The following is a 13,980-nucleotide window of genomic DNA, read 5'->3' as shown; positions in this document are numbered from 1 at the left end:
AATAAATGCAGGGGGTTTTTAATTAACTAGTGTTTCATATGGTTACAAAACAAAACACAACATTTTAGCAATAACCAAACCCAGGAAAATTAAAACTCAGCTCCCTTACTCTTCTCACACCTAGCAACTTATTTTGGGGCCAATTAAAAAGTGGCAAATCCAGAAAGGGGAGAATGAAAAACTTTTTCTCCCACAGTACATAATGAAACTGTGGCTTTTACTGCCACGACGAACTGGGGATGCCAAAAACGCAGCGACGCTGACGGGGCGTGGGTATTTCTGTGGACAGTAAGAATGGCCAGAGCTATAATAGTTAGGAATGACACAAGTTTTGGAAGAGAGGCAGACCTCTTGCTGTGGTTGCAAACCAATCTTTATTAGGGATTAGGAAAAGAGCGAAGGTGACAGCCAGGTTATCTGCTTACAAGGGAGCTGCACATACTTTCCACCCAGCGCCGGAGAGACTGGCTGCAATAACTGGACGTTGGAGCTGATTCAATTTTTTTTCTTCTTCTTCAATTTTTGTGAGCTAATCCCAGCTCGACTGCTCACACAAGGAACACTCACCCGCATGTGCAATGCCTGAGCGTATGAAACATCAGCCTTACGTAGCAGAAAAAACCCCAAATGTCCTTTTCTTCCTAAACGAGGCACACACACTAAGAATAAACAGCATACCGCAGCACTGGAGCACACTGCCCAAGAAATATAGCTGGGGACACGATTCAAAAGAAAAATATGCAAGAGACCTAAAAGCATCTGTCATAAAAAAAAAAAAAATCTAATAGGTCTCTGAGCAAACACAAAGGCCAACAGGCAAATAACATAAACATTGCTGCAAAAAGATCTACGTGCAGTTCTCTGCAAAGCATCAAAGCAATTCCTTATTGTGCAATCAATACAAAAGAGATTGCAACTAAAAAAAGAGACGAAACAGAACACAAAAAAACCCCTGCTCCTAAAAAAACAAAGGAGTTGCCCAACCTAAAACACAGATTCTCCTTTATGTTTTTCTAACACACTAGAACTACAAGCCAATGACTTGAATGAAGGGGGGAAAAATCAGAATCAACATAACAAATATTAGCACTTATCAACAATGCAGCAGACAACAGTTCCTTCCAGCAAACTTCTAAATAATTCACATGCAATATAAAGAAGCCAATCTTAGGAACACACTGTGCCAAAACAGTTGAGGGAACAGTTTCTCCCATGACCTAGATGAAAAACCCAACCCCAAAATAGAGGCACTGGCAAAAAGCATTGTGTTTAAAACCCCATTCCAGCACAAGACATCATTTAAAACCAAAAAGTGTCCGGAGGATCTCAGCTGGGCAGGCAAGTGCAGTCCAGGCTGGGCCGGGTGGGATCCTGCATCCCACAGGACAGCCCTGGGCACCCAGAACTGCCCCTTGCAGGAGCCAAGCACCCCGCCGCCCAGCTCGGGCATCCCCACTCCCCCAGCAGCGCCCAGGCAGGGGAACGACCCGCCAGCCAGCACTGCAGTGACAACGGCTGGCCCAGCGCCGCTGCACCAGCACCAACTGCGTCGTGATGTCATTACAAGTGACAAACGCGCAAGGGAAAACAAGGGCCGATACAGCGTCTTACAGGATAAAAGGGGCTTTGACTGACTTTGGGTAGTGGGCAGGGCTGAACCCCAACACCTCCACACGCGGGAATTCACGAAGACATGGAGGATGCTGTGCTCACATGCCCCATCGGTAACATTTGGCACAGACAGTTTGCAGACAGCCCCCGGCAGACTGATGGGGTGGGGTGACACATGGGGGAGCACCCACCCACCCACCCACCCACCCACCTTGGCTGGCCGTGGCCAAGGGAGAAGGCGCTGGCCAGGAACACGCTGCAGCCCCTGGTACCAGCAGTGTGCATTGCGTGAGGTCAGAAAAGACAAAACTGAAGATGTTCAACAAAGAGATGGAGAAATGTTAAGAAAAGCTGGATGAAAAGTACATGGGAACGTCGGGCAGAAGGCAGGAGCGACGCTTTACCCCCAACCCACGATACACAACCAAAACAGGGGTTTTTTAAAGCCCCTTTTATTTGCCTTCTGGGTTTTTTTTTTTTGAGCCACAGGCACGCTTTTGGGTAACACACCCCAGCTTTTTTTCTGCAACTACGAAAGCTACGAACCTACGCTTGTTACTTTTCACCGCACAGGCCGAGACCCCGTCCCGTACCCCTCGCCACCCCGCGCCCAAAGCACCCCACACGGAGAAGCCCTTTCGGGAAAGCCCAGCAAAGCCAACCCGGGCACGGGGAAAGGCAGGCGGGCCCCGGGCACGGCTGGGCACGGCTGGGCACGGCTCGGCACGGCTGGGCACGGCTCGGCACGGCGTGCAGACACCGGGGTGCTCGGGGGGGGCCCGGGCAGGGAGAGCCGCGCCTACAGACCGCGCGTGCAGGGCTCCTACAGCGCGCGCAGCGTGTGCCCGGCCCCTGCAGCCGCCCGGCCCGTACAGGCACACACCGCGCACAGCCTCGGCACCCCCGCAGCGCTCGCGCTGCCCGCAGCACCCACAGCCTCCGCATCACCCCTACGGCCCACGCGCGCCTCTCCCCACAGCCGTCCGGCGCATGCGCGCACTCGCAGCGCGTACCCCCCCCCCTCCGCAGGCACCTCCCCGTGCATGCGCACTCCCCCGCTCGTGGACCCGCGGCCCAGCGCTCGGAGGCCTCCGGTCCGGTAGGGGGCGCTGCGAGGCGGAAGAGCGCCGCCGTTTCCGCCCGTCGCAGCTGAGTCACTGGGCCGCGCCGCCGCCCGCCCGCCGCCCCCCGGAGCCGAGCCGAGCCGAGCCGAGCCGTCCTGCCCCGTCCCGTCCCGTCCCGCCGCCATGCCGCTGGAGAACCTGGAGGAGGAGGGGCTGCCCAAGAACCCCGACCTCCGCATCGCCCAGCTCCGCTTCCTCCTCAGCCTTCGGCCACGCGCGCCCGACCCCGCCGCGCGCGACGAGCTGATGGCGGCCGTGCGGCTCCACAGTGAGTGCGGCCTGGTGCGAGGGGAGCGGGGCGGGGGGGTCTGTGTCCGTCCCTGCCGCTGCAGGGGAGCCTCTCCCGTCCCCGGGCGTGTGTACGCCTTTCCCAGCTGGAGGGCATCAGTCTGCCCCTGGGCCGTGGGCAGTCCGGGGGCGGGGGCAGAGGGGGAAGGGAGGTTTGGACACAGCAGTGTGGTGCCTTGGCCCCGGCTTTGGCCCCTGCTGCATCGTGCTGGTGTTCTGAAAGGCACGAGTTAAGCACCGGGGTCCGCTGCGCTCAGGGACAGAGAGTAAAGGAAAGCGCAAGCAGGAGAGGTGTAAAGAGAGCAAAAAGCGTGACAGGCAAGGCCTGCTGAAACTCTGGCTCTGTAATGTCCGGGTTTAATGGGTACCTGACTGTAGAAAGGGTGTAGCTGGCATCGATGTGCGGTTGTGTTGTCCTTCAGTGCTCATGCGTACACTTGTTGCAGCAATTAGTAGCGGAAGCCTTTCTGCTTTTCTTTCAGATATGGCTCCGTATTACGAAGCACTCTGCAAGTCTCTTGAATGGCAGATCGATGTGGATCTGTTGAACAAGATGAAGAAAGCTAACGAGGAAGAACTGAAACGTCTCGATAATGAATTAGAAGATGCAGAAAAGATCTTGGGGGAGAGTGAAATCCGAGATGCAATGATGGCCAAAGCTGAGTACCTGTGCAGGATTGGGGACAAGGTTGGTTCATGGCAGAGGCTTTATGGACTCATATGAAAACACTGCATTGTAATCCTCCTAGCTAGGCAGGTTCCAGTGAGCACTGTTTGTAGGGAGGAAGCTACGTGATTTGCGGTACGTTTTCTCTATGGCAGAACTCAGACATGAGTGGGAGATAGGAGAGAGTGTTACTGAAATTTAAATTACTTAGAAAAAAACCAAGCAGACCTTAAAACACTCTTTTCTTGAAAAGGGAAAAGGTTATTTTCCATTTGCAGATGTTATTTTTCCACTTTGCTTATGTCTGTAGACTTTTCTAAGCTATTTACATAGCGCACCTTAATTTCAGGTTACAGAGTAGATTTTCATAGTCCTTAGATTTAAAAGATACATGAGAATCCGCTCTTTTAACTGGATTTAAACTTTGATTCTTTAAGATTATTCAGAATGCATAATATTAAAGTTCTGTGAGAAACTGAAAGTCACAACTGCCAATGGAAGACAACACGTGTACTTCCGACAGGTGTTTTGTAAACATTCTAGGTGCTTTTAACATTCTTACAGTAGAAAATACTGTCTTGCTAGGAGGGAGCTCTGACTGCGTTCCGCAAGACTTATGACAAAACCGTGGCACTAGGACATCGTCTGGATATTGTGTTCTATCTTCTAAGGATTGGCTTGTTTTATATGGATAACGACCTCATCACACGGAACATTGAAAAGGCAAAAAGGTACTGCTTGGGTTGTTTGAGTGCACTTACAGCACTTTTGAGACAAACTGTAACAAAAGAAATGGAAGATAAATACCTTTCTGTCAAGAAATGACTAAGACTGGTTGTGAGACACAATCACCGAGTGATGGGTGGGTGTTAACCTTGTACTAAAACCTTCCTGTTCCTGGATTATTTTTTTTTTTAATGAGGGGGAAGAGAAAAGAAAGATTAATTTTTTGAGTGAGCGAGCTATTTTCTAGCAGCTGACTTGATTTTAATTTGTAGCCCACTGCTGTCTCCAGTGTCTCCATGCTCCCAGCATTTTGAACTTCAGGGGTTCCTGTAGCAAGCTGCAGTTTCCAGTCTCTTTGCTGGTGCTATGAGGGGTGTCTTCCCAGTTACCACGTTCCTTGGGCAATGATTTTTTTGTGTTGCCTTCTCAGCCGATTTTATCTGTGGTCCTGCGTATAGCCACATCAATTTTGTGTTACTATGATTCTTGAAAAGTGGCAACTTTAAAATTTTTTTCTATGCTGCTAGTTGGATGGCTTTGATTTTAGCAGCACAGGCAGTGGAAATATATTGCCACAGCTAAGGTTGGCAGTAATATTTGCGTGTACATCTCAGAAGACTGTTGTCACGACTTTAGAGGCTATAAACTTTAACTTTCAGTTGAAACATACACTGTGCAAAAGCGTCTGACCTCTCCTGTCCCAAGGAAGCCACTTTCCTCCCCCTGACAGATGTACAAAACCTGGACTGTTTCAAAAATTGTAACATAAACCAAATTATTCTTTCTCTAATCACATGGTATCAGTTGATCTACTGTACTACTTTCATATAACATTACATAATACATTTACATAAGTAAATACTTCTTTTTGTTCTCTTTTAAGTCTAATAGAAGAAGGAGGAGACTGGGACAGGAGAAATCGTCTCAAAGTGTACCAGGGCCTTTACTGTGTAGCTATTCGAGACTTCAAACAAGCAGCAGAGCTCTTCCTTGATACAGTTTCGACGTTTACATCCTATGAACTTATGGATTACAAAACATTTGTAACATACACGGTCTATGTCAGCATGATTGCACTAGACAGGCCTGACCTTAGGGAAAAGGTAAGGAAAGCAGATGAAAACACCAGTTCTAACAGACACAGCCTGTCTTTAACTTGTTTATCTCCAGGCGGAAAGTGGTGGTATTTAGACATGTTGTTTGTTTGCTTTCAGGTTATTAAAGGAGCAGAGATTCTGGAAGTGTTACACAGTTTGCCAGCTGTACGACAGTATCTCTTTTCTCTGTATGAATGCCGTTATGCAGCCTTTTTCCAGTCCTTAGGTAAGGCTGTGGTTTTTTCCTACAACACTGTTTCAAGTGCTTCAATTATTTGTTTCAGATCGTGCACAACTTTTGTGGAGTAGCTACAGTCTAGAACTAGAGCTACTTTATGCAGAAAAAAATCAGATTTTGTTTTTTTAAGCAGTGACCTAAAATTTGCTGCTGTTTGATTTTTAAAACCAACCAACCTTTGCATACAGTGAGCTTTTTGAAAGGTCCCACCTGATTAGGTGGAAAAGCATTTTCACATGGCTATGGAGCACTGTCTTACCTGAAGAGCCAGGTCAGACGAGAAAGCTTTGAAAGGTTTTACCTTTGAAAGAAGTTATGAGGCTTGTAGTCTTAAGGCCCTGAAATCTCAACCTGTAAAAGATATTACACAGAAAGTTTTCACTGTTGTTGTTACCATTGGCTTTCTGCTCTGGTTTCTGTGTAAAAGGGTGACACTGAAGAAAAGCTTTTCAGAAGAATCTCATTCTTACCAGTTCTCAGACTGCTTGTTTTCCTTCTGTGAGACTTAGAATACAAGAAAATAAGAAATTAGAAAAAGCAAAAAAGAACCCTTCGTTTTGTGGAAGACTAGGCCTGATGAGATTAAGAGCTAAGGGCAACATTTTTCTATTGCTGGCTGAGAACTAAATCTGGCAGGAGAAAAAGTCACTTCAGTGCCTAGAAATCCTAATTTGAGACCTAGTACCAGAAAGTTGATCTTATTTCCTTACCCAGGTAACAATGTTTCTTCCAGTAGTTACCCACCAAGTACCAACTGTTTCCCAGCTCCGCTTTGCTGCTGTGTGACAGCAGGTCCCAGCATGTGTCTGTGGTGAGGTCATCCCCCTGCATCGGAGGGGGACTGGCTCACACCCCGAAAGGGATTCTGTGCTGACAAACAGGGTTGTTAGCTTTGCCACAATATTGTTTGCATGTCGTTACTGCTTCTGCTTCCAAAATTGAGACAGATTATATGAACTTCTCTTCAGTGTAGACTACCTTTCATATCCTGAAGTATATAAGAATACAATACAGTTGGGTTCACACTGACTATTTCTTAACTGGTGGTGTGTGTTTTATTTACATAACTGATATTTTACATTTCTTAGATATTACTGAGTCATTTTCTTTTTCTTCTTTTTTTTCTTTCAGCTATTGTAGAGCAAGAGATGAAAAAAGATTGGCTGTTTGCACCTCACTATCGATACTATGTACGGGAAATGAGAATTCACGCATATAGCCAGCTCCTAGAGTCCTACCGGTCATTGACATTAGGATACATGGCAGAAGCATTTGGAGTCAGTGTAGAATTCATAGATCAGTAAGTTATTTGGCTTTTTAAGTTCATAAAGGTCTCACTTTACACTGTTTAATTGTTTATAATGATCCCATTATGAATAAAAATCTTTGTTCTACTTTGATTTTAAACATGCCAAGTTATGTGTCTATGAAAGAGCTTGGCTAAATTTAAGTGAATCTTATGTTTCACTAAAGAAGATAATTTGATTGCAGTCACTTATGACAACTTTTCCAGTATTTCTTTCACTCTACATGCTGTATGACAAACTACTCTTTTATTAATAACTTTGTTCTTTATAATGCTGTTTCTATGGACCTTCATAAACTATGAAACTTAAGATTTTTAGAGGATGATTTAGTTCACAGCTGTGCAAAAACTCAACTGGTACAATTTTGGGGATCCACACATTTTACGTACCCTACAAGTCTCCTTATTTAGTTTAATTTGCTTTCTGGTGCGTGGACAGGATATGCTGTTTTTCACTTAAATCAAACATACACTGCAGTCTCATTTTGCAATTCTTTTCTAGTGTAAAACCAAGAGATTTAGATCATGATGAGAACTAACATGAAGTGAGAAATTGACTTTTACTCTTTATACATGAAACACTTTGTTTCAAATGCCTTTACAAGAGTTGTTCTTCTTTCATAGAGAAGTTTCATATTTTCTAATATAGAAAAGTGTTACAGAAATATTAGTACTGCTTGAAATATTCAGATATTAATAGGTGTTTCAAGAGAAACCAAATACCATTCAATTCAAAGGTAAACATTGTAAAGTCATACTAGTTTTTATGCTTCCCAGTAATTTATTATTAGTTGTAGCTTGTTTTACTGTTGATCACAGAAACATTTTCTTCTACCATCAGGAATGTGCTGTAGACCACCAGTTGATTAAGCAAAATAATGATAATTTTAAAAAGCAGCATGTTTAGAGCTACTAGAGAGTAGGGAACTCTGAAGAGACTTTTCTAATAAATGGACTGGCTTGAAGATATTTACATCAGCATTAATTCCGAATAGGCACACTACATGGCTGCTGCCTTTGAATTTGAAGAGTAGTTGGTGCTAAGCCAAGCGATAAATTTCACTAACTCAAGTACAACGCTTTGGCCTGAGAAGAAAATACTGAGACATTTTGTATTCAGATTGCAAGAATGATGATTCTTGTGTGTAATGTCCAAGCTTTAATAAGATGATGCGTAAGATACCTTATGAAAATATATAGGCTGTTGCTCCAGAAATAGAGTGCGGTGACAATGTTGTGTTGTAACAGAAGGTTCAGTACAGCCCAGTCTACAAGGCCTTGGTGAAATGTGATTTAACCAACTGGGTTTTTTTTGTTGTTTCTTAGGGAGCTTTCAAGATTTATTGCAGCTGGGCGGTTACACTGCAAAATAGACAAAGTAAATGAGATTGTAGAAACTAACAGGTATGTTATTAATTCCTAGAAATTGTTTTTGACAGCCCAGTTGAATTCTGTACACTTTGATGACACTTATTACAGAAATGTAAAAGTGGCCTGGTGTAAAACATATTCTCACTTCTAAACCTTTTTTTTTTTTTTTCCCCCCCACAATTCTTAGGCCTGATAGCAAGAATTGGCAGTACCAAGAAACCATCAAGAAAGGAGATTTGCTGCTAAACAGAGTTCAGAAACTTTCCAGAGTAATTAATATGTAATTTTTTAATGCAAGGGAATGCAAAATTTAGATGTTTAAAACATTTTGGAAGTAACCTATAAATATATTGTATAACTTGGTAAACTGCAGGTAAAAAGAATAACTAGCGAGAGGGGTAGTGTTTTTACTTTCCACTTCATTGTGTAAACAATGTTCTCTTTTGGTGTATGGATCCCAGTTCATTTATTAAATGTATGATACAGTTGGTGATCTCTTGTAATGTATATACTGTGTTCCTTTACTTGACTGTGTGTACAGTGTTCACTATTTAATAGCAAAGCAGGGTCGAGATCTATGAAGAGAGAACTAATGGTGATCCTATGCTTGCTTTTTTAAGGCTTCTGTATTTGACTCAAAGGTGAAAAGAATCAGTTGCATAATAGTAAAGTAGCCAAAAATTTTAGTTGAGATTGTGCACTGTCCAGACAGGATGAACTCTTGTTATGAGAGGATTACAGCTTAAGGGAGAAGGATGAAAATGACTGTGGTGAAGCAATAGTCTAACCATGAGAACTGTAAGGACTGTAATTTTGGGAATATCTTTAACTGAAGTAGCCTCTCCCTTAAAACAACATTTTTGCCAGCTGTCAAAAAGAAAGCCAGCACACTGACAAAGCATTACACTTGTAATTACTTCCCCTGTTAGATTTACAGATGTCAAAATGATGGTAGGAGCAGTGGAAGGTACTACAGCAGTCTGACACAGCTGATCCAAGGCTGTAGGGGGTTACGATTTCCTTCTTCACAGCTGCTGAGGAATAAATGTTTCAAGTCAGCTGCTGCCATACTGATGACACATGGGTTCTGGCTGTGGCAGAGCCTACGGCAGCAGCTGTTTACCCTGCCTGGCTTGCCTTGAGGTTTCTTTTTTCCTCCCAAAGAAAGCCTGTGACTTAGTTCTGTAGCTGTTTGATGCCACTGCACTTAGCAACAGAATCCATTTACTGCCTGTGTTCATTGCAACTTTACTGCCTGAAGTAACCCCACAGGTAGATTGACCCACAGAGCGATCCTGACGTGTGGGAGATACTCTGCAACAGCCAGGACAGCGTGGAACCGCACATCCCTGCTCCTCTCGCGGGCAGGTCATGGAGGATCTCCCTGTTTTGAACTGCTACCACGATGTTAAGGGTCCTCAACAGTATTCTGTTGAACTGTTCTGAAACCCAAAATACAACCCAATGATTTTTGGTTCTCTTTTACTACTTACTAGAAGCTGTGTTGTTTTTTCCAAGGAGCAGCTATTTAGCTAAAGAAAGATGGATGTTTCAGACAGTACTACTTAGAAGAAAATTCTGATCTTTGCTTTCCTTCGAACAGTGAGAGTAATAAAAGAGAACCTTGGTTTGTTTATCATGTGGTCAGTTATTGATTCTATATTTTGTGTGTTCACACACATATAAATTCTTACAAAGTTTTAATTAATTTAGGCCAATATTCAGACTTTTCAGAGCTGCAGTAACATCTCTTGGTTTTTCTAGATCTGTTCCATACCAGATAAAGTATAGCTAGCTAGGAAGACTTTAGTTCTGGCTGCCTTTTGGTAACATCTTTTCTATACATGCAAAGGCCAAACGTATCAGAAGATCATACTACAGACAGTGTGGGCCGTAGGCGTCACTGAATTAGGGAATTTCATTTCTGGTACACAGATGAATTTTCCAACATATTTGTATTTGAACTGGCCTTAATTAACTGTATCAAAGCTTCACAAAATAAATCTCAGGATTTCCATTCAGCTTATGTATTACCATATATATTTTTAACTGTAAGTTGAAGGGAATAGAAACTTAATTGAGAAAGCTAGGCTAACGTTGGCTTCATCCACTCAAGAGAAATCTTGCTGCTCTTGTAGCATAGGTAAGAGCAACAGAATAAAACCCCAGAAATGTCTACTTTGAGGAAAATAAAAGTATTACTAAAGATTCTTAGTGTGCTGTAAGATACTTGGAGAACCTTCATGTTTTATTGTAACCATCACAATCGTCCTGTGGGAGCCAAGCGTTTCAGAATCTGCTGTTTTCTGCTCAGGTAGGTGAAAAACCAGAATGCTCAAAACAGAAGTGCACCTATCCTACTGAAGCGAGAATTCATTTTCATTGCACTGCCAATAAATTAATTCTCGTATGAATCTTTGCCAAAATGTCAGCGTTATCTAGAAAAATGCTAATTGCACTAGAGACAATTCTAAAGCCCTCCTGTAAAGATCGTGACTTGCCTTGCTCGTTTCCTGATCACGGCTGATGTCCTGTGAAGGAGGATCCAGGAGGAACCTGCGGAGGTTCTTGACAAAGCTTGTTGGGCCAGGCCTGGCGAGAAAGCATCGGCAATTTTACCCGAACAGTTTTAAGGCTTTCAGCAGCAGTTCAGCCTCTCAGCCGTGCCAAACGGTGGTGAAAAAATCCCGGGCAGTGGGCAGGGAAAAGCATCGCCTCCTGAAGTGCACAGCACAGCCAGAGCAGCTCTTTATTGCCTTCCTGAAAATACACAAAGCAATCATCTGGTACACAGGCTTTCCAAAGAGTGGGACTGCTGAGGGGTCCAGGGTGGTCAGGCCTTGCGCTGATCATAAGTTTTTCTATTCTATCATTTCTAACTGCCTACTGCAACGTCCACATCGGATCAGAAGCTATAGGATTTTGCTTGCCTTAAACCCTGAAGTAACGTCAAGCGACCTTTCACGTCCTGTGATCACGTCAGTGTTACCTGTGGTTTAGTTCACCTTGTGATTTCCATTTACTCAACCAACTGTGAATGGCACTCCAGAAACAGCCGTTCATGCCTTGGTCTTGACACCTTTCCATGGATTTAGAGTCCACATGCCAAAGTTGTACATGCTCTCTTGTAATGTAAGCTCATGCAGTTCCTTGCACTAACGCCATTCTCCAATTTCGCTTTGGAAGGCTGACTTCATACTAGCAACAAGGTGGCCAGACCCGGATGCAGCTCTCACGATACAGCCACGCCACAGGGACACGTTCCATCGCGCACTGCCGTTAGGCTGCAGTTAGGCGGCAGGGAAGGATGGGAGACAGGGTGTTGTGGGGGTTGTCAAGAGAAGTTCTGCTGCAAAATGGTTGAGATGATGATTGGTTTGCGTGCAAATGTTTTTTGGCTCACCCATCTCCTGACCTGCCAGACTGCTCCATTTCTTCTCACTGAGTGCTGGGCTCCAGTTGAAGGTGTAGCTTTGCAGACAAGAGACAAGGGATTGATTCCTGGAGAAAAGTCACCTGTTGTGGATTGGAAGGGACGCAGGTGAAGGAAGGTCAACTGCAAAAATGGAGGACAAAGTGTCCAGCGCTGTGTTGGAGAGCAGCTAACCTGAGCAGCAGCGCAGTGTCCCTGCTGACGCTGAAGAAAGCTTTTGTACCGATTTGGCTACAGACATCAACTCCAGCCATTCCCCCTGGGCTTGGAGGAGGCTTTGTGACTGACTGCATCTCTCAGGCCAGTTTTCATCCTTTGCAATACAGTTTAACTCCAGGTTAGCTTGAACAACTTCAGGAGAATCTCAAAAACCTTTTCTGAAGTTTGGCGGGCCAGAAAAACAAAACCAAAACAAGCACATGCCACTCTTCCACGACAAAGATCCCATGCTGCTTGTTAGGAACAAATCCAGCAGCTAGCGCAGTTCTGAGCCAAAGCACTGAGAAAAGCATTCAGCCAAATTAAGAGTCCCATGCTGGAATCTACAAGCCACGTGTGTTTGATTATGGACCAACAGGAATTTGCATTTAAAAAAAGCCAGCGGCAAGCCCTCGTACTGGTTGTTTCGGTAGTTGGTGTAACTAACGGCAGCCATGGAGCGCTTCAGCTTACAAAGGCAACGGGTGCCGGGGCCGTTCGCTGTCGACCGCGCTGTACGCAGCGAGGGGCCAGCTTCGCACCCCTGCCTCCAGAGCTGCACGTGCTGCAGGTGCAGGACCAGGATTTAGGAGTTTTCCTCCCAAAGGCAGGTTGTAGCCTTTGAGCCCAATGCGTCCCCACCGGGAGAAGCGACGCCTGACACCTTCGGGTTCAAAGGACACATCGCCAGCTTCCATTCTGAGCACAAAGGGTATCGGCAACGTGCGCATGCACACGAAAGCACAGGCACAGAGAATCTCCGACACTCGGATTTGCATTGCGCACACACAGCCTGAGGTCAGACTCCTACACCACCAGGTAACTCTTCCTGGATATAAACTGGAGTATTTTCCTATGAGACAATCAGTGACAGGAGAGAAACTGCTTTCTACCCACTTCAGGGAGGTCTGTGTTTGGGGGCTCTACGCTAGCACCTGCTCAGGAGGCATTTTTCACGACCAACGCCTTTGCTGCACTGAGGGAGTCGCTGGGAGCAGCGATAACCCACGGAGCAGCTCTGCCCTGGGTCAGGGCTCCCTGGTGCTGCAGGGTGCCGGGCGCAGCAAAGGAGAAGGAGAGGGAGGACACTCCAACCCTGCAGAGCTCCGAGACACCTCAAAGAACTCAGGGTTATACAGGATAAACACACTCGTTTTCCTCTTTCCTCACCTTTTTCAGAGCATACCGAACCTTGCATTAAATGCAGTTAAACACAGAGTTAATCCTTCAGCTTGATGCAGGCGCAGACTGCTCAGAGTCACAAACTTGCCTGAACGTGACGACGAGCAGAGAGCTCTGCTCTGCGAGCTCCCGTCTCCTGCACGCTCCGTGCTGCTGTCGCTTGTACAGCCCAGCACAACCAGCTTCAGTGCCAGCAGCTTAACAGGATGGCGCAGACGTTAGGAATTGCTACTAGGAAAGAAAGATATTCGCAGGAAGGTGAGATAAGAAAATAAATAAAAATCTTCAGTCAACACAAAAGGTAAATGTAGAAATATTAGAAGTACTCGTCACAAAAAGACAAAGCAGAACCCGCTTGTTGCCTGAACCCCGTTTATATCTTGCAGCTTTTATTCCAAATACTAAGGAAAAGTTTATTCTTAGAGGAAAGGAAAGAGAAGAGAAAGGGAATAAAGGAGGCATTGCCATGGATGTAATTATGAATTCCTACCCTACTAACAGGCGTTTTATTGGTTTTACCAACCACTCCTCAGACGCCATCCACCAGATGCGAGTCCCGAGTCGCACGCAGAGAAAAGCCGGCAAGAGTATTTCACCTGCTGAATTCACACACTGGGGCTTTGAACTCTGAAAGTATGGAGGATGCTCTTCTGGAAGCAATAGGGTGTGGGGGGGGGGGGAAACCCCAAACAGAAACATGACCATTCAACATACCATGCTTGGGGCTGTAAAAGCTGCT

The 13,980-nt window shown here is 45.3% G+C and overlaps 1 protein-coding gene across 1 annotated transcript; it reads left to right on the top strand.

Annotated features, from left to right (window-relative positions):
- The first annotated feature begins 2,677 nt into the window (after nucleotides 1-2,677).
- PSMD6 (proteasome 26S subunit, non-ATPase 6) lies at nucleotides 2,678-8,921 on the top strand. Its single transcript, XM_075762327.1, has 8 exons — nucleotides 2,678-3,003; nucleotides 3,506-3,711; nucleotides 4,276-4,421; nucleotides 5,300-5,519; nucleotides 5,631-5,739; nucleotides 6,883-7,051; nucleotides 8,384-8,461; nucleotides 8,616-8,921. Exons 1-8 carry the CDS (start codon nucleotides 2,859-2,861, stop codon nucleotides 8,710-8,712), a joined length of 1,170 nt encoding a protein of 389 aa, XP_075618442.1. The 5' UTR covers nucleotides 2,678-2,858; the 3' UTR covers nucleotides 8,713-8,921.
- The last annotated feature ends 5,059 nt before the right edge of the window (nucleotides 8,922-13,980 follow it).

The sequence above is a fragment of the Balearica regulorum genome, chromosome 10 (assembly GCF_011004875.1).
Source record: "Balearica regulorum gibbericeps isolate bBalReg1 chromosome 10, bBalReg1.pri, whole genome shotgun sequence".
Classification (NCBI taxonomy): Eukaryota; Metazoa; Chordata; class Aves; order Gruiformes; family Gruidae; genus Balearica; species Balearica regulorum.
Note: the sequence above shows the minus strand (reverse complement) of the source record. Positions and strands in the feature narration are given on the sequence as shown.